Source organism: Cyprinus carpio, chromosome B10 (assembly GCF_018340385.1).
Source record: "Cyprinus carpio isolate SPL01 chromosome B10, ASM1834038v1, whole genome shotgun sequence".
Classification (NCBI taxonomy): Eukaryota; Metazoa; Chordata; class Actinopteri; order Cypriniformes; family Cyprinidae; genus Cyprinus; species Cyprinus carpio.
In genome coordinates, this window is record NC_056606.1 from 23,977,028 (window position 1) to 23,997,575 (window position 20,548).

At 34.2% G+C, this 20,548-nt stretch overlaps 1 protein-coding gene and 1 long non-coding RNA gene across 3 annotated transcripts in view; one reads left to right on the plus strand and one right to left on the minus strand.

The window, feature by feature from the left end:
- LOC122138767 overlaps positions 1-8,328 on the minus strand; it is an 80,649-nt gene extending 72,321 nt beyond the window's left edge. For both annotated transcript variants that reach the window (XR_006155793.1, XR_006155792.1), the window contains exons 1-2: positions 8,193-8,328; positions 814-1,142 (exon numbers count right to left, since the gene is read on the minus strand). This is a non-coding gene — a long non-coding RNA (uncharacterized LOC122138767). The remainder of the gene's footprint in view (positions 1-813; positions 1,143-8,192) is intronic.
- A 2,940-nt stretch (positions 8,329-11,268) lies between these two features.
- LOC109113095 (zinc finger protein GLIS3-like) overlaps positions 11,269-20,548 on the plus strand; it is a 28,321-nt gene continuing 19,041 nt past the window's right edge. Inside the window, exons 1-2 of the mRNA XM_042733322.1 lie at positions 11,269-11,525; positions 13,386-14,418. Coding sequence (XP_042589256.1) covers positions 11,293-11,525; positions 13,386-14,418 — 1,266 coding nt within the window. The 5' untranslated portion in view covers positions 11,269-11,292. The remainder of the gene's footprint in view (positions 11,526-13,385; positions 14,419-20,548) is intronic.

Here is a 20,548-nt window from a genome sequence, read left to right on the forward strand (position 1 = left end):
TGCATGTAATTATGCATAATTCATTGTTATTATAATAGTAAGTACATGTAACAAGGACACCTTAAAATAAAGTGTTACCAATACTAACAGCTAAAGAATAAGCTCTAGTAGCTATTAAATAAGTCTTAATACATAATGGAATAGATACTAGTAGCTATTTTTTGTACTATTAACATGAAAATATATACTAGAATGTTTTGAGGATTATATGTGACATGGACCACAAAACCAGTCATAAGGGTACATTTTTTGAAATTGAGATTTATACATCATCTGAAAGCTGAATAAATAAGCTTTCAATTGATGTATGGTTTGTTAGGATAGAACAACATTTGGCCGAGAAAATCTGGAATCTGAGGCTGCAAAAAAATTTAAATATTGAGAAAATCATCTTTAAAGTTGTTCAAATGAAGTTCTTAGCAATGCATATTACTAATCAAAAATTAAGTTTTGATATATTTATGGTAGGAAATTTACAAAATATCTTCACGGAACATGATCTTTACTTAATATCCTAATGATTTTGGTATAAAAGAAAAATGTATAATTGTGACCCATACAATGTATTGTTGTCTATTGCTACAAATATACCTGTGCTGCTTATGACTGCTTTTGTGATCCAGGGTCACAAATGTTAAAACAGCTTGCCATAGTGTTTTTTACATTCACTGCACACTGCTAAACTCTGGTTTCAAAACAGAATTGAACGTTGAGTTATTAGACCTGATGGTGTCACTAAAGTAGGAGCATGTGGCGTTTGCACAAGTGTTTATGGCTTCATTAGGCCTATTGTCGTGTAGCTTCTCCACCCACCGGCAGCCATTTATAAACTGGTCTGGGAAGTGATTCAGAGAAGTGCGTTCCTCCAGAGTCTCTCCATCTTCAGTGCGGCGGTGTTCAGAGGTGACGTTTGTCCTCAGGTAAAGTCTCTGTGGATAGGGTGGCCACATTAATGACCATCTGCTCAGAGAGACCCAGTCAACGGCTCTTTAATGAAGACGAATGTGAGGAGGGCCGGACCAGGAGGCGGTCAGCAGGGGTCTAATGACACACCTTCAGCTCCGTACCTGCCACCCGCTGTGACTGATGGGGAGAAACACTTCATGAACTCACAGACTCAGGAACTCCTCGAGTGACCAGTGCTGAAAGACAAACACAGGAGCGTCAGTACAAACAAACCGCCTGCGTGCATGACCAATACTGACATTATAATGTGCATTATTACTTTAAATTAAATGAAAAGATATGAACCTTATTATTGCAATTTAAAACAGCTGTTTTCTATGTGAATATGTTAAATTGTAATGTATTTCTGTGATGCACAGCTGTATTTTCAGCATCATTACTCCAGTCTTCAGTGTCACATGATCTTCAGAAATCATTCTAATATGATGATTTGCTGCTCAAGAAACATTTCTGATTATTATCAATGTTGAACACAGTTGTGCTGCACAATATTTTTGTGGAAACTGTGATAAACTTTATTTTTCAGGATTCACAGATGAGCACAAAGTTAAAAAGAAACATATTTATTTGAAATTGAAACATTTTCTAACATTGCAAATGTCTTTACTGTCACTTTAATTTAATGCTTCCTTGATTAATAAAAGTATTATTACTATTTTTTTTCTTACATACCCCAAACTTTTAATGGTAGTGTATCATGGTTTTCACCAAAATATATTTTCAACATTGATAATGATCAAAAAATGTTTCTTGAGCAGCAAATCAGCATTTTAGAATGATTTCTGTAGATCATGTGACACTGAAGACTGGAGTAATGATGCTGAAAATACAGCTGCGAAATAAATTACACTTTAACACACATTCACATAGAAAACTGATAAAAAAAAATATAATAAAATTTAACAATATTACACATTTTTACAAACATACAATCAAATAAATGCAGCCTTGGTGAGCAGAAGAGACTTATTTCAAAAACATTGAAATAATTAAGATGTTTAAAAAGTTTTGACTGGAAGTGTATGCATAAAAAGGTCTACAAAGACCTAAAGTAAAAATATTGATCAGAGATTGCTCTTTTGATTTTTATTTTATCATTTAGGGTTATTCTGAATATAATAATCCCACTTCAATTTCAGAATCTGTTCAAAACAGCTACTAAAACCAGTAATTTATCCAAAAACTAACTTCACTTCTGTTCATGTCTTAAAGTGACAGTACACCCAATAACGTCATGTAATCTCTTTAACATTAGTACTTTGGTGGTACCACATGTGTCATATGGTAAAAACATGGTACTTTTTGACCCTGTGTGCTAAAGTTGTATTATACAGAAGCAGCAGTGAGTATCTGTTCATTACACACTGCACGCTTCTAACACAATACAGGCCTTTAATGCTAAATAAGAATTATTTAAACCACTTTATACTGAACAAACACAAACACACACAAGCAGTTCATCACATAAACCAACAGCTGTTTAATGTCACCGGCTCATACAGTAAAGCGGTCAGTCGTTAACAGTGTTGCTCTCCATGTTTTAATTAGGAAAACATGAGAGTTATAACCCTGGAGGAAAAGAGCAGCAGAGGACCTTAAAGAACACACACACATCTGCTCGCCTCAAAATTACATTTTATTGGGTTCATGAAAACCGTGCTGACATATTTTATTGGATTTTGAAGAACTATGTTGACACGGTGAATTTCACAGGATGTTTAATGCGAATCTCGGTGCTCACAAACGCCGCCACAATAAAAAGCAAACAAAACATAATCAAATCATACTTTGCTCAATCGTCGCGCTCCTCCAAATCAAATAACCATAAATAACTCCCAATAACAGTTCCAGTTGTGTTCATGACACGTTTGAGGATGAATAAAGCCACATATCAAGATCTGTATTGTATGTGTCTGTTATGACTAACTATACCAATATCTTTCTCAAGAATATGTAAATATTGTGTTTGTATTACACACATTATCAAATGACAGATCAAAGATCGGGTAAAAGTGTGACTGGATGAACATCAACTTAAATATGATGTGTTTTTCCCCTTTAGCTGACAAGCCTATTTTAGGGTTATATTACTGAAAAAAAAGAATAATAAAACAATAGATAAATATATGATCAGAAGTCAGAAAAAGATTTATTGCCATGTTTGCCCATACAAGGAATTTGTTTTGGTGTCACAAGCTTCCAGTACACAGAGACAACTACACACAGATAATAAAAAAAAAGATGTGAATAAAATACTTATGTATATATACAAAAATAAAAAATAAAAAATAAGTTGAAAAATAAAATAAATTGTATGTACAGGTGTGTTATAGATAAAATAAAATATACAAATAATTATACAAATAATTATTTAAAAAGATATAAATAAAATTAAAAATTAGAATAATAATTATAATTATAGATTCATTATAAAATGACAATTATAACAATTTTTTGTACTTTTACTGTACTGAAGTATTGCAACAGGAAGTCACAAAGTCGTTTAAAATAAATATATAAATAAATAAAGCCCACACAGTCTAGAAGGGTTATTGTTTAGGGGCATAACCTGCTCTCGTATCCTCGAGTTTCTAGAAAGTCTGAGAGATTAAAGGTTCACGCTGGTCTGTTCAGTGCTCTTTATAACTCTCAGCATCACAGAAGGGAATGCTAGTCTGCCTCGGGCCAAAGCCCTGAGCACTCCTGCAATTAAAACAGCATTTCTTCCTAATGAGACGCTGATGATTCAGCTGGAGTTTATCACTGGAGTACAGTAGAGCGCAGTGCATGGAGAGACTTTAACGTCTTTCATTTCCTCTCATGTATGTGTTCACCTCCAGCTAGCCTGAGAGCATCTGAGAACAACAGGAGTTTGTGGGAGTGAAGCGCTCTCTCTCTCCTGATGAGCTGAACACGGAGCTGGTGACATTCACACGCCGCGTGACATTATCCAGCAGAAATTAGCTCTCAGAGCCTTTCAAATGGGTGCCGCGCTCTCCATTAATCACAGGAGAGCTTTCCTCAGAGTCGGGAGAAACGCAGCATTATATTCATGCAGGAACTGAGGAAACCTTTAGACCTGCATCTGTGACTTACTGAGTGAGGGCTTTCATTAACATTTGTATCTTCAGCTTTCATGAGCGCAGCATTGTGCCAGCTTTTATACCATTATATTATCCAGTGGTATATAATTAATAAACAGAGAGATTATAACTTAAGTACATTTTAGAAACAATCCTAGCTAAGAAGAAACATTCTGGCAACGTTCTCTCAAAGTGACAAACAAAGTAACATTAATAGAATGTTCATTCAAAGTTATGCTTGTTAACATTGTTCTCAAAACATTAACACAAATGGTATTTATACTTCATACATGTTATGTTTTACTTCTGAGACACTTTATTTGAAACATTTTTAAATGTTGTTTCAGAATGTTCAAAGAACATTCAAAAGTAACATTCCTGTAATATTTCCTTAACCAAAAAAAAAACATTTTTTAAAACATTTTTAGAATATTGATATTTTCAACGTTAAAGAACATTCAGAAATAACGTTTGCATCACTTAATAGGAGCGCTAGCTAAATCTTTTCAGAAAATATTTTTGTTAGCTGATATATTGTCAATATTGAGTGTTTTTGCTCCAAAATAATTGTTTAGTGTTTGAGTAATTCAGTGTTTTTTTTAAACGAATCGGGTGAGTCAATGATTCAATGACTCATTCATAAAGTCTTGCTTCGTTTCTGAATGAATCAGGTGTTTTGAATGAATCATTAAATGAATCAATCAATCAATCATTAAGATAATGATATGTTGCCACCTACTGACAGTTTTAGTTTCATATTTAAAATACAATTAAATTATCCCCAAAATTTCATATTTCTATATTCAATATATTTTGTATTTAAACCATAAATCTTATATTTACACAGTCTCTGTAAATGCATCTTCAGATTCAGCTTCTGCAGTCCAAAGATGGATTTTGTCTGATTTCATTTGATTGGTAACAACCTTATTATGTCTTATAATTATTCAAAATGCATTCAGTGAATAAATGTAAATGTAAGGTGGATACAAACATTTAAAAAGGGTAGAAAAGTTGCCTTCAAATTGATTTTAATTTCACCCATTAATGGAAAAGTTTCGGTCACTGTTTAAAGGTTTGGGTTAATTTTTCAGCTGCTTTCTGGTGTTATAGAAATATCCATTGTGTTTGATAAATGCATGGCTGACTGATGAATGTACAGTATAGTGAATTTGGCATTAATCATAACTGGTCGAGACTACAGTTCTATAACAGTGAGCACTGCTGTTACAAATGTCTTTCTCACGGATGGACAAGCTGATTTGACTTTTCTAAGCTGCTAGATTTACATTTTAACTATGGAAATTGATTCTGGCAAAGCTCAGTTTCATTTTACAGTCAAACAATAACACCACCCTGCTGTTTCTCTGACCAGAATCAAATCATCACACTGCAGTTTCACCTAAAGGACCTGTTTGAGACAGTCTGTGTCTGTTCTTCTACTGCCCTCTGCTGGAGAAACAAACCAATTTCCATCCAATCCAATGCTTTCAGATGTCACTGCACATTTTAGGAATAGTTTCAAATAAAAATGCTGATATATCTTCAGAATCAGGCAATACTTCTTTCTTTCTTTCTTTCTTTCTTTCTTTCTTTCTTTCTTTCTTTCTTTCTATATTTAGTAAAACATTACTAAACATTGCATTATTTTTCCATCATTATAATGGCTAAATAATTCAACACACACACACACACACACACACACACACACACACACACACACACACACATATAGATAGATAGATAGATAGATAGATAGATAGATAGATAGATAGATAGATAGATAGATAGATTTATTTTTAAAAGCATTTTTTTTTTACTTTCAGCTACTTTACTTCCATTAACAAATATAATATATTTTTAAATATTTTAATATTTTATGTTTTCATTTAAATTATAGTTTAAGTTTTTGTAACATTATTCTGTGAATTTTAGTTTTTTAATAAATTGCTATTAATAATGCTATTAATATTATATAAATTTGTCTGAGTGATTTCAGTACTTACTTAGTTTCAGTTAGATGCCATGACAACATAACCTTTCAAAACTTTCATTGAAGCTTTTAATCTAATTTATATTTTAATTCAGTTTTATTTCAATTAACAAAAACATTAGTTTTAATAGTTTTAGTAAACAGCAGATATCAGTGTACACCAGAATTATTTAGTATTTTGACTTAGCTTAGTCTTCATTTAAATGTTGTAGTTTAAATTCATTTGCTTTTTTCTTTTTATGAGTTTTTGTTTTTCAGTATTTTATTTTATAATCTATTCTATTGAATATTCTATTTTTATTTCAGTTATAGTTTTAGTAATTTTAGAACATCAACAAACGTATTTTATTTCAGTTAGTTACCACGGGAAATGGCAACTATTCTTTCTTTTTTTTTTTGTCTTGTGTTTATTTTTGATTTTATTTCCATTGTAGGTTTCAGTTTTGATTTCAATCATGAAAGAATTAGTTCTGAATATTGAGGCAACAATAAATTTCATGTCTAATTCTTTAGTCCAGCAGCACCTAAAGCCAGTTTGCCAATCCACTATCAGCACTGCATTAGTGTGAACAGATCATTACAGAGCAAAACACAAATGGCCCTAATTTCTAACACAATGAATGCAGAGAATCGGTACTGCAGAAGCTCAGGCCTGTTCTGACTGCCTTGTCATTTCTCCACTAGAGGCCAGCATTTATTCCTGTTTGGTCAGCACTAGATCACAGATGAGTCCTGTAATAACACTGGGCTTTTATCAGCTGAAGGATAAACAACCTTGTTGCTATGACGACAAGCAGCAGAACTCACTGTGCAAACACTCAAGTCTGGACTGAAACTAGATCGAACCAGATATGAAAATAAAACACTATTCGGAACACTGAAGGATCTGGGTACCAGTGCATTATTTATTTATTTAGTGCATGAACATCTATTTCATTTCTATGTGCTTTTTTATTGCAGTGTTCGAATCAATCAAGCATTTCATCAAGTGCAAGTGTCATGAGCAATTTCAAGCCAGCAGACTTACACAAGGTCACCTGCGAGATACACCATTACAAAACTAATCAACACCTATCAACATATCACCGAGCACTCGGAGCACGAACATCAGACATACATTCATATTACACCATCAGCATGCACATAATTACACCATAAACACTGAGTTTCAAAGTTTTAAATAAAACAGATTATTGGAGTGTGTTTTGCATAAAAAAGAAACAGTTTCTGCCTTTCTACTTCAAAATGTTTCTTTCAGTTCAATGCTACTTGCTGATTCTTTTTTGTTGGTGGTAGTGGTGGTTAAATTTAATAGCAATGAGTGAAAACTGAGTTCAGAGCTAATTCTACACCTAATGTTTTCAGTGTTTATACACAATAATAGTATTTATAATATTTTGACTTGGCTGCTATTTTATATATTTTTTTCCTTATACCCAATTATTTCACTCTGTTTTTATCAATATTTTAGTAATTAATTGTTGTGCTTTTGTCATTTTTACTAGCTTTTTTATATATATTTCTATTTTATTTACACTTTTGATTGAATTCAGTGTCACTCGCCATTTCTTTGTAATTAATTGTGAAATTTACTAGCAATGTTTGAGAGAAAATTGTTTCGAAGAAATCCTACACCAATCCTCAGTGTTTATATAGCCTACTATTAAATTATTTATTAATATTTTGACTTAACATATATTTTATGTCTTCTGTTTTTATGTTCTTTGCAATTATTATAAATTAAGTCTTTGTAATTATTTCTGAGTGAAAATTGTTTCAAAGTAAATCCTGTAATGCACTGCATGAATATTAAACTCCATAATGCACATACTTCCAAACGTTATTATACAAGTTAAAGTAACGTCGGTTTAATTATTAATTATATTAATTAAACGTATGTGGATCCCAAAACAATCCAAATATGGTGTTTTTAAATCGTGTCATGATGTAATGCTGCCAAACATTCACATGCTGGAGGTTTTACCCGCCCCTGACAACCATCACAAACCCACACACAACAGCAGCAGCAGTAGCAGCACCCCACACCCAAAACCCACACGGAACACACAGCAGCAGCAGTAGCAGCTCACATTCACTCAGCGTGACAGCAAACACGCTTTAAAAACACGACAAACTCCGCTCAGACTCACCCGCAATGAGGGAAATAACCAACTCGCCCTCGATGACGTCACCGCGGCCGAAGTTCGTCTGAAGCGCTCTATTCTTTTGATAAAGGGGACATGAGGAGACCTGACCAGGTGAGTTTACCGACACCGAGTGACGTCAAACCGACGTGATTCATCAGTGACTGTCGGAAACATGATCCATAAACGAGATTCAACCTTTGATTAGGTTTTTGATTCATTGTATTCATTTGTTTCATGGACGAATGAATTCATGATTCGTGAATGTGCGATTTCAAATAGTTATTTATGTTTATTTCACATGATTGATTTTATTAGGCTATAATGAAGCTTAATAATTTAATAGTAAAAACCGAACAGCTCATAAAGAACACTGTATTTATGTATTAATGTTAACATTAAAACATTAACAGCATTCATCTGAAAATATCAAATTTTTACAATTATTTTTGTCGCTGTTTATTATATCCCGATGACGTCACCGCGGCAGAAGTTCCGTCTGAAGCCGTTGATTTCATAAAGAGCACCATCACGACGAAATCTTAAAATAAACTGTAGCCCATTTGTCTGACTGTTAACATTAAAACTAACATAAAAAAATGAATCTAAAAAAAGATCTAATTTTTACGATTATTTCTGGCGGTGTTTATTTTATCCCGATGACGTCACCGCGGCAGAAATTCGTCTGAAGCGGTTTATTTATTTTTATATTAAAATGTACTTATTTAAATATAGGCTACTGTAATATTGTCACATAGTTAACATTAAATGTAACATTAAATTCTGAATCTAATGTTTACAATTATTTTTGGAACTGTTAGCAAATCATGTGTTTCAAAACATTATTATAAGTAACCCACTAAACACCTAGCAACTGTAGCTCACTTTATTTCCCCTTTAAAACAAGTACAGTGATGCTATCAAGTAATACCATGGTACTTTTAGACACTCTTTGACCTTCTGTGGAAAAACTGTACTGCATTACAGTTCACATAGAGTACAGTGTAAGGAGCTAACTATCCCTCCCTCATCAGATCCTTACGACTGACTTGTGCAACCTAATGTAGTCAATGCTTTGACTCAAAAAAGTGGATCATTTAGATGTAGGCCACATTTTCAGGTAACCAAACCAAACATTTTCCAATCGAATGTTCAGCTGTTTGAAATCTGACCATGCTTCACGTTCATCAGGTGACTGTGTAAATCTGAACACAGAAGATGATGTTCTGTGCCGACCAGTGACGGACATGAACGGGAAAGGCTGTAACCTGTTGGTTTCTGCGTCCAGTCCGGCTCAGGTTCCTCACCTGAGGGTCCAGACGGGTCACTCCTCTTCTCCATCGCTCCATCCCGATGCCAGGTCTGGAAACCCGGCCCTTCTTCCCGCGCTGAGCCTCCGCCGGCAGGTGCTGACCAATGGGAAGCTGGGCTTTCCGCAGTCCTCACGACATCAAGCCCCTCCCCTTTCACTCCCAGCATCCTCTCCCAAACAGTCAGCTCGACCCAGCTGCCTGGACAATGGTACACAACAATAAACATCTCCAATTTAATTTTGACCCATACAATGTATTGTTGGCTATTGCTACAAATATACCTGTGCTACTTAAGACTGCTTTTGTACTCTATTTTGAAAGGGATAGGGGAAATAGATCATATCTTCTTGTCTGAGCTCCACTTTACCCATAATGCTCAGCTAGACAACTCTGGACATCATCTTGTCTCGTCCTCCTTAAAAACACATAGTACTGATTTACATACTGGTCTATACTTCAGTAGCGTCCGTCCCTGTCTTCTCCCCAAACCCTGGCTCTCACAGTTTTGATGATTAACCAAGCAGAAAGCTTGTACCCAAACGAGCCATGAAACCAAAGCAGAGAGAGAAACTCATTAGTACTCAACAGAGCAGAAACGCTTCCTTGGCTTTACGGGTTTGTTATAGGAATTCCATGACTATTCATGTGTTTCTATTTGAGAGAGACCAAAAATATCACGATAGAGGACAAAATGCTTTTTGTTAAATGTTACGTTTGCTTTACAAAAACGTACTAGGTTTTTAATTTTAAAGAACATAACCTAGTAATATTGATGCTTCTGAGATGGTCTTTTTTTGTTTTTTAGCAAAACCTCAATCATATATTAACCAGCTAGTTAACTTAATCAGCACAATTTGCAACAACAATATTAAACGTAATATTTAATAATCAGCATAAATTTGCAGAGCATGTAAAGACACCATAGGCCTTCAGTATTGAGCCATGAATCTCTGCACTTTGCAAATGTGTCCCTGCAGCACAGAAGCAGTCATCAGTAACACAGGTATATTTGTATCAATAGACAACAATACATTGTATGGGTCACAACTATACATTTCTCTTTTATGTCAAAAATCATTAGGATATTAAGTAAAGATCATGTTCCATGAAGATATTTAGTAAATGTCCTAAAAAAAAACCGTAAATATATCAAAACTTAATTTTTGATTAGTAATAATGCATGATGCTAAGAACTTCATTTGAACAACTTTAAAGATGATTTTTCTCAATATTTAGATTTTTTTCTTTTTTTTTTTTTTTTTTGCTCCCTCTCAGATTCCAGATTTTCAAATAGTTGTATCTCAGACAAATATTGTCCTCCTAACAAACCACACATCAATGGAGAGATTATTTATTCAGCTGATGATGATGCATAAATCTCAATTTCAAAAAATTGACCCTTATGACTGGTTTTGTGCTCCAGGGCATCTGCAAACATGAGATGTTTTCATGAAGTTATGTCTAATCGACACCATGAAAACAATAAAGGTAGAATAAGCAGTATTGAGTAATCAGGATATGCATCTGAACAGACCAATAAAATAATTATATCCCCAGCTCATTAATACCACTAAAGAAAAATAGTTATATCTCCAGGGCAGTACTGCCTCTGATCTACTGGAAATGCAGAGCTTGATTATGTTCTCTGCTGGTTTAGAGTCTTATAGGGCCAGTTTTTCCTGCTCTTTAAGTGCTAGATCTTATCCTGAGAGTATGAACTGCAGGAGTTCAAGACTTTTCACAAACTTGAAAGTTTGATTTTGTGCCGTTTTTACAGTATTTTATACAGTATAATGCAGGAGAAGTTGATCAATATTATCAATCATGAACGTCTGATGGAACGTGACTTTTTCTCAGGTTACTTGTCTTTGGGGATGAACAGAAGAGTGTTTGGTCCGTGTGGCGGTTCAAACCTGCAGGTGATGAGCAATGCCAGGCTGGTCCAGAGTCTGGGTCCGGTTTCTTCACAGACTTCAGTCCAAAGCGGCGCTCATCATTCACTCGCTGTTCCCTTCACTGACGCCAGGTAGAAATAAAGAGTTCTTCACCCTGATGCTACAGAAGAACCATTATGGGTTCCTAAAAGAACCTTTCAGTGATCAGTTCTTAAAGAACCATTTTTATGTTAGTGTGAAGAACGTTTTAACAATTATAAGAGCATTTCATATAAAAAAAATACACCAATGATAAAAAATAATAAAAAACACACCAGTGAAGAACAAATAAATATTTAATAAGAGTGAATTTCTGTATTCCATAACAAACAAAAGCATATGTTTTTATGTATGTTTAAGCATTGTCTATAGGCTCAAACTCCAAAAAGTACCATATAAATAGTCCATTTGCACTATATTCCAAGACCGAACAGGTTGATATAGTCATTATCCACCGAAAACCTTCCTTTCTACCAAAAGCGTTCAAGTCTCATTCATGCCTCTTCATATTCAGACTTGGCACGCCATTATTTTCTCATCCTCATGTTGTTCTCTCAGCATGCAAAAAGCATTCGTTTGTCTCTTATCAGCCAACAATGAATGTTTTTTAAAAGTTATATGTTGGACAAAACATTCTTAAAGTAATGTTCATGGAATGTTCTTATAACTTTACTAATATGTTCTTATAACATTGAGAGAAAACATTCTGAGATGAACATGATGTTATTTGTGCTTCTGTTTTTATAACCTTTAAATAATGTTCTAATAATGACAAGAAAACTGTACATTTTAACAATAAATGTTCAAAATAACAGTTTAGGTGAAAATAATGTTAGTAGAACGCTATGTAGTGTAACTATTTAAATTACTTTATTAATGTAATTGATTACATTTTATTACTTTTCTGATAATTAAATAACTGATAATCATTTCCAAACATGTACATCAGGTTGGGTTAACCTTACAGAAGCGCTCAACACTGATTCCTATCACTTCTGCAATCCTTTATCCCTTGCATTAAGATTATAATAATTAAATTTTAAAGCACAGCCACCACAAAACCAGACTTACTTTAAGATCATTCTGAGGTTCAAACTGATTTAAAACCATAACAAGACATAGTTTAGCAGCTATGATACTGTTTTTGAAATCAAGTCTCTGCATGGCTTTGACTCTGGCATCTAATAATGGCTTGGAAAAAACTGTTAATCTTAAAAAAAGTATGTACATAAACACAAACAGGAAATACAACAGTTATTGAATAAGCATGTGTCCTAAACTCCTGAAACATTGGTGTGTCATATATTAGAGAAGTCACTGCAATTTATGAAAGAAATAGATGAAATCCATATGTATTAAATTAGATGTAACCCCCTTTGTAATCATTAACATTTTCATAAGTAACTGTAATTTAACAAAGCAATAAGCCCCGTGAAGCCGTGGATTACAGTGAATTTATAACAGCTAAGCTGTTATAAATTCACTGTAAACCACGGCTTCATGGGGCTTATTGCTTTTATAAAACGGTTGTTCCATATACATAGTAAGGTTTCACAGAATAAAACAGAGCAAATAAAGTGTAATGATATTAATAAAAACAGTATTCTTCCACCAAACAATGTAGTTCCTCACAAACGGTTGTGGTTGTAACAAAGTGGTTGCCGAGCAACACACAGAAGTAAACAAAGTTGTATGTTTGTAGAGTAATTTACAACAGCTCCAAACACGGCTCAGCCAATCAGAATCAAGGACCGGGACTATCCGTTTTATAATTACACATTTTTTCTCAGTAACTGATTACAATTACATTTATTTTATAAATAAATTACATAATTTAGTTACATGTAACTAGTTGCTTCACAACACTGTTCATGAGTCAATAAGCTCTGTGGTAAACATAACTTGACGATACTTGGACGTTTTGCTGTAATTTTATGGGTGATCTATCGCAGGTGTTTGCTGTCCAGAGAATCCCTGGCCTCGACCACCCTCAGCATCGCCGAGACACAATCGGTTCGCAGCAGTAAGCTGGACTGGCCCTATGATTACCGCGTTCTGCCTCCTTTAGGGCTAGGGTTTAACCAGACTTCAGAAGCAGCTGATCCCAATCTCATTCCCGGGACCTCCGTGTCCGAATGCGTCTCCAACCCCACGTCTCTACCACATTATCTCTTCAAGGAGGACGCCAGCAGTCCGCGGCTCTCAGCCCGCTGCAAAAAGCGAGCGCTGTCCTTGTCTCCGCTCTCGGATGGCATCGGCCTCGACCTCAACTCCATCATCAGAACCTCTCCCACGTCGCTGGTGGCGTACATCATCGGCTCCCGCATTTCGCCGGCCTCGCGCCCCACTCCTTCTCCTCTGCAGGCCGATGTTTGTGGACACCTGCTGGGCATCAGAGGCAGCTGCATCTCTCATCCCAACCCCAGCAAACACATGACCAAAGACAGGTCAGTTGATGACACCGAGAGTTTCCGCATGCAGCAGTTAGAGGTGACGCCACTAGAAGACCAGTTCACCAATCTAGCAGTGGAGCACCAACTTCTACCTGGACAGAACAAAAAAACTACAAAAAAAACCACCCCACCACCAACAAAACATCAATTCGAACAACCCACCACTATTATTAGGACTCCTAGTCCTCCTAGAGGCCCTCCACCGCCCTATAACACCCATCTGCGAGCATCTCATGTTCAGATGCCAGCGGCGTCTTCAGACAACATCGTGGTCCTTCCGATGCTGGAGGAGGACGAGGAGGAGGACGTCAGCGGAGGACACTGCTGCTGTTGGCTGGACTGCGGCGCTGTTTACGGCCAGCGAAAGGAGCTGGTCAAACACATCGAGAAGATCCACGTCGACCAGCGCAAGGGCGAGGACTTCACCTGCTTCTGGGCTGGGTGTCCTCGCAAACACAAGCCTTTCAACGCACGCTACAAGCTCCTCATCCACATGAGGGTCCACTCCGGGGAGAAACCCAACAAATGCTCGGTGAGTCAGTGAGACAGGTCTCTATATGTGCAAGCACAGGCTAAACAATAAATACATGCAATAACAGTAAATAATAATAATGCATACATATATATATACACACACACACAAATCTGTAAATTCTGTACATATATACACACCAAATGTTATGCAGTATATAACAAAGTGATATGCAAAAAACAATATAGCTTTACAACTTTTATGTGAAATATAGGTAATTTATAAGAACTATAGAAATAATAATAATAATGATTTTAAATAATAAAAAAAAAATACTGGAAATAATATAAAAATTAACTGAAATACAATAAAATATAAAAAGCAAACATTTTTTATTTCAATTAGTTGTGAAGGCAACATTTCTCATTTTAATTTAGTTTAACTTGAAGTACTAAAATAACAAACTGAAAAAAATGTAATGTAAAATTACTGAAACTTCAAAATGGAAAAAAAGCAAAATATAAAAACAAATTTGTATAAAAAACTCTTTATATTAAACTCTAATATTAATAGAAAACAATATTAATATCTCAATATAATGATACTATAAAATATTAAAAAACAAACATTTTATTTAGTATTTTTGAACTGGTTGCCAAGGCAGCATTTCTCATTTCAGTTTCAACTTGAAGTACTAAAATAACTAAAACTAAAATAAAAAATTGCTAGTGCTGTCAAGCGATTAATCACATCCCAAATAAAAGTTTTTGTTTACATAATATATGTGTGTATACTGTGTATATTTATTATGCATATATAAATACAAACACATGCATGTATAAGAAAAATGTTGTTTAAATATGAAATATATTTATATATAATATTAAATATAATAAAATAAATGTATATACATGTAAAAAAAAAATATATATATATATATATACTGAATGTATGTGTATTTATATATACATAATAAATAAACACAGTACACACACGTATATTATGTAAACAAAGACTTATTTTGGATGTGACTGATTGCAATTAATCGTTTGACAGCAGTAAAAATTATAAAAACTGTATAGACATATTAAATGTATAGACATATTAAATAATATATATACACACACACACAGCAAAAATAAAATCTAACACTATTTAAGTAATATTTAAATTGTAAATATGCTATAAAAATAGCAGATGGTAAAGTGACAGTGCAGCTATAACATCTATCAGAAGTAAGTGAGTCACAGTGTTAAGTTACATTTCAGAATCCCTTTGTTGCTCCGCTGAACACTTTTCTGGTTCAGTTCCAGAAACTATCTTCTGTATCATAGTTTAATGTGCAGACACAGCTATACATAAGCCAACACCGTCCAAAACAACGCTCTCTTTGCAATTGTGTTCCCAACACGATCCACGTTAGAATAAAAGGTTTCTAAATTGAACTTTTGATATCATTAAAGAACCATTAAGGAACTTTTTATTTAGAATAATTAAGAGATGTGCACAAACAAGCACTTTATTAAATGCTTGTGTTTTAGACGTTGCATTAGTGTGCAGGAGGATGGCTTCATCCGTTGATCTCTTGTATTTCATTTTTGCAGCACATTGCAACACTGCAGTGCTTCAGGGTATTACTTGTTTTCTTCTGTCGATTGTTGCAGCATTAGCAGCACTTCTACTGGAGAAAAGGCCCTCTATGTCTTTGTGTTTAGGAGAGACTCTTCTGAAGCTAATAATCACCATAAAGACATTAACAAGAAACAAAATCCCTGGCGATATAATCAGTATAGTTGTGTGCTTTAATGTGTTGTTGTGGAGAGGCTGCATTATGCTTCATCTGTGAGTTTTCTCCTCTCTTTTAACTCCAGCCATCAGCTAATTAGTGATTATCCTTTATAATTGACATGGGAGTTTGTGCAATTATGCAGTTATTAAAAAGGGACAAAAGACTCACATTTAAGCTCTGGCAGAGACTCGACTGACTCTTGCCATACACTTCAATCACATGGACAGCGTGTTGGACACTGTCACATGCAATCGGGCCCAGAGGCTTTTTTTATATACTAGAGTTCCTGGGAAAAAAGCGGCGCTTGAATGTGCTTTAAAAAAGTTAAATATTTAAAGGGATAGTTCAGCCATGAATGAAGGTCATCATTTACTCACATCATGTTGTGTGATTTACTTTCTTCTGTGAAACACAAAAGGAGACGATTAACAGAATGTTTGGGACTGACAGCATCAGTGATTTATCTTCTTAAATTTCGTCTTAAATTTAAAAAAATTAATGAAAGGGGTTACAAAGCAGGGTTTCTGTGAGGGTTAAAAAGTGTTAATCTGCTCTTCCAGACTTATTCCTAAAGTCATGGCATTAAATGTTGCACACACTGCCAAAAAATAATAATAATAATAATAATTTCTTATCTCAGCATTTTTATTAAGGATGTTTATCTGTTTGTTTTCCGGTACAAAATATCTAAGAATCCTTAAATCAAGATACATTTACTTGAACAGCAAAATGAAGAAATTAAGTCCTGTTTTCTGAGACATGTGAGTTTATGCTTAACTCTTTGGTGTTTTTTGGTCATTTCTGACTAAAGAAAAAAAATGGGGATTTTAAAATGTTTTGATTCAGCGGAATGCTGTGAACCTTAGTAAAGTTTTCAGCGGTTTTTGCTATTGTATGTGAACACACACACACACACACACACACACACACACACACACACAAAGTCATGGAGATGATTCATAAAGATTAAATGGTTCTGAAAGAAAGAGCCATCCTTGTGCTTTTGGCAGTCAAAAATTACATCATAATAAAATAATAAAAAAATAACATCAACTAGAAAAAATGTTTACTACACCAAAAAAAAAAAATAATAACAACACATCATTTTTTAAAATATCAACCTCAAATTTGGAACACAATTTGTTTCGATTTTCTTGCCGTTTTAGAGTAAAACATGTTTTGGTGAATATATATTTCCCGTAACATTTTAAAATAGCATTTTTGTGTATGTGTCATAATTTTTAATAGTAATAATTAATTAAATAAATACAATAATTAATAAAAAGTTACACTTTTTTTAAAAAAACCTTTTTCAATTCCGCAATAATCTACCAAGTGTCTTCTTTAAAAAGAGACTACACTTAAGTCGTGCTCCAAAGCATTCAAGATTTACAACAGTTTACATTGGAAATTACATTTTCAGGTTTATGCTAAAAAAGTCCTTAACAGGTTATAATGGATTATAATGAATAATAATTATAATTATAATGGATTTTAATTACTGCATAAATATAATTTAGTACTATAAAATCCCCTAAAAATACAAAATATTAAATTAAAAAAAAAATCAAAGTATAGCACATTCATTTAAACTAAACTTATGTCATTTTGCTTCTAAATGTATCTTGATTTAAGACAATTTAGACAATTAAACACATCAAGGATCAGAAGTACAGTTAAAAATGCTTCCATATTCTAGATAAGATTTTCTTTTGCAAAATGAATTAATGTGATGGAGATCTGTTTGGAAGTTGTATTTTAAAACTGCTGCTAATCAACTTATTTACTACATTTACATTTAGAAACCATATTGGCATATTGATGTAAAAGTCTTCATTTGACTTTCATAAAACCTGCAAAGTATCATTCATTCATTATTATAATACAATTAATGATGAGGAAAATTGAGCTGAAACCCTGAAAATGGTACAAAAACATTTTAAATGCATAGAAACAAAGATGCTGATAAAAATATACAGTGCATGCAAAACTCACCACTGTGCAAGGCTGTTGCTATGCGGTTGCTAGGATGTTCTTAACACGTTGCTATGGGGTTGCTAGGGTGTTGTGGTTGTTCAGTGTTAGATCAGATCATCTCTAGTAGAGAATGTTTCTCTTCTAGACCCTGTAGAGTAGGTAAACTGGCTCATGTTTGTCCTCTGGTGTTGTGATTTTCTTCAGGAGTGTTGTTTTCTTCAGCGATCAGAGCTGATCAGTCATTAATAGCGCACACATACCTGTGGTCCACCTTTAGCTCTGCACACTTACTCATTAAAGAAGCCTCTGCTGTTGCCATGGTGTCAGATGGTTTTCCAGTGAGCGTAAGGAAAGACACAAGTGCAGTAGTTTGTTGTCTGTGGACTGAATCACTTCAGCGTCTTTAAACTCTAGTGAATGAAGTCGACAAGTAAACAGATCCATGAGTCACTGCAGCATGATGACACAGATCTGATGACCTAAACAATCACAGACCAGTCACCTGAAAGCTGAATAAATAATCTCTCCATTGATGTGTGGTTTGTTAGGAGGACAATATTTGTCTGAGATACAACTATTTGAAAATCTGGAATCTGAGGGAGCAAAAAAATCTAAATATTGAGAAAATCATCTTTAAAGTTGTTCAAATGAAGTTCTTAGCAATGCATATTACTAATCAAAAATTAAGTTTTGATATATTTACAGTAGGAAATGTACAAAATATCTTCATGGAACATGATCTTTACTTAATATCCTAATGATTTTTGGCATAAAAGAAAAATCAATAATTTTGACCTATATGTATTGTAACAAATATACCTGTGCTACTTATGACTGCTTCTGGGTGTGAAAAAAAATCCCACAAGTGCCCACAAATCCCACTCTTTTCATACGAGACTAGAAGAAAACACCTGGCAACTACATATTAATACTACAAGCCCATCTCAACACCAATTCAATGTATAAGTGTGTACACTAATAAAAAATGCTTGTATTTTACATATTATTATTATTATTATTTTTTGCATGTGATACCATACTAAGGAGTTTCTGTTGCACAAATGAATATGGTAATAATTGTGTATGATAGTATATTATCCCTGTACCACTGTAGCACACAGTACTTGTTGTGCTCGATGCCTCTGGCTGTGTTTGTGATAATCTGATTAGCACATGCCTTATAGATGCCAAAGCTGACACTGTTGTTTTCTAAATACAATCGTCATCACGATCAGATCTGCCAAGAATACTGGCGGTTTTCAACAGCTGTAAGGAGGGAAGCCACTCTCTAATCTGTCTCTTACGAATACGCTCTTTGTTCATGTGAAATGGGATCAGAGCTTTTAACCGTTTAACAGATGCGATCTCAGACAATAGCGCTTCAAACGCCCGTCACCGCTAAAGCACAGCGACTTTCACTTGTTTTGATCATGTGAGTGAGTGATTTTGATTTACCTTTTACTTCAAACCCACTTAAGAATATAAAGGCTTTACGTTCTGCTTTATCGTTCAAGCGAATGCAGAGATTTATCACTTCAAATAACAAACCACATTCATTTCTGGCATTTCCTAAGGGACATTCTAAACTGCTTAACATGAAAAACACGGGCTTAATGCATTAAAACTGTGTTTTTAAAAGACCAAACTCAGTAAATACATTATTAATAAAGCATACTATGTACAGACAAGCAGATGTTCACACAAGAACTGTCATTCTGATTGACAACCGGAGAACAACAAATATTAAATCGCCTACAGTTAGAGTTTTATAATATAGTCTTGTTTTATTAAAAATTTATTATAATTGATATCGCAAAAGGATATGCACTTGTGTGTGGCGTGAACTAAAGTCACCATTCTCTGCCATTAAATTGGCAGGTGCAAGCAGGACATTTTTTGTGTTATTAAGTAATAAGCCTTTAGAAGCCTTCAGTAGTCTCTCTAGTTCACACAGTTTCAATAAATTGCAATGGGTTAAATAAACTTGATATAAACTCAATGAGCACAGACGCGACTACAGTCAAGCGCACACCAGTATTGAAGTGCACAGGTAATAATCAGCAAGTTTAAATTAATATTGAGTATTGATTGATGTTCGCTTGAATAAATCCCCCATCTATAGTAGTATGGTAAAATCTCTGTCATTTATAGTCGTATGGTAAAATGTATATTTTTATTTGTGTAACGTTACATTCAAAATAACTACAAAATGTCACGCCTCTATCTACATGCCACAAACATGAACCACAGCGAATACTTGTCTTTTAAGAGGTTTCATTTAGATTATTTGACATTAAATGCATCATATAAGTCGCTTTGGAATAAATCACAGTAGGCCTATGTATCATGATACACTAACCCTTTAAGCGTTTTAGAATTTCCCTTTCCTAGCCTTAAATAAATGATAATAAAAGTTGTAGTTGT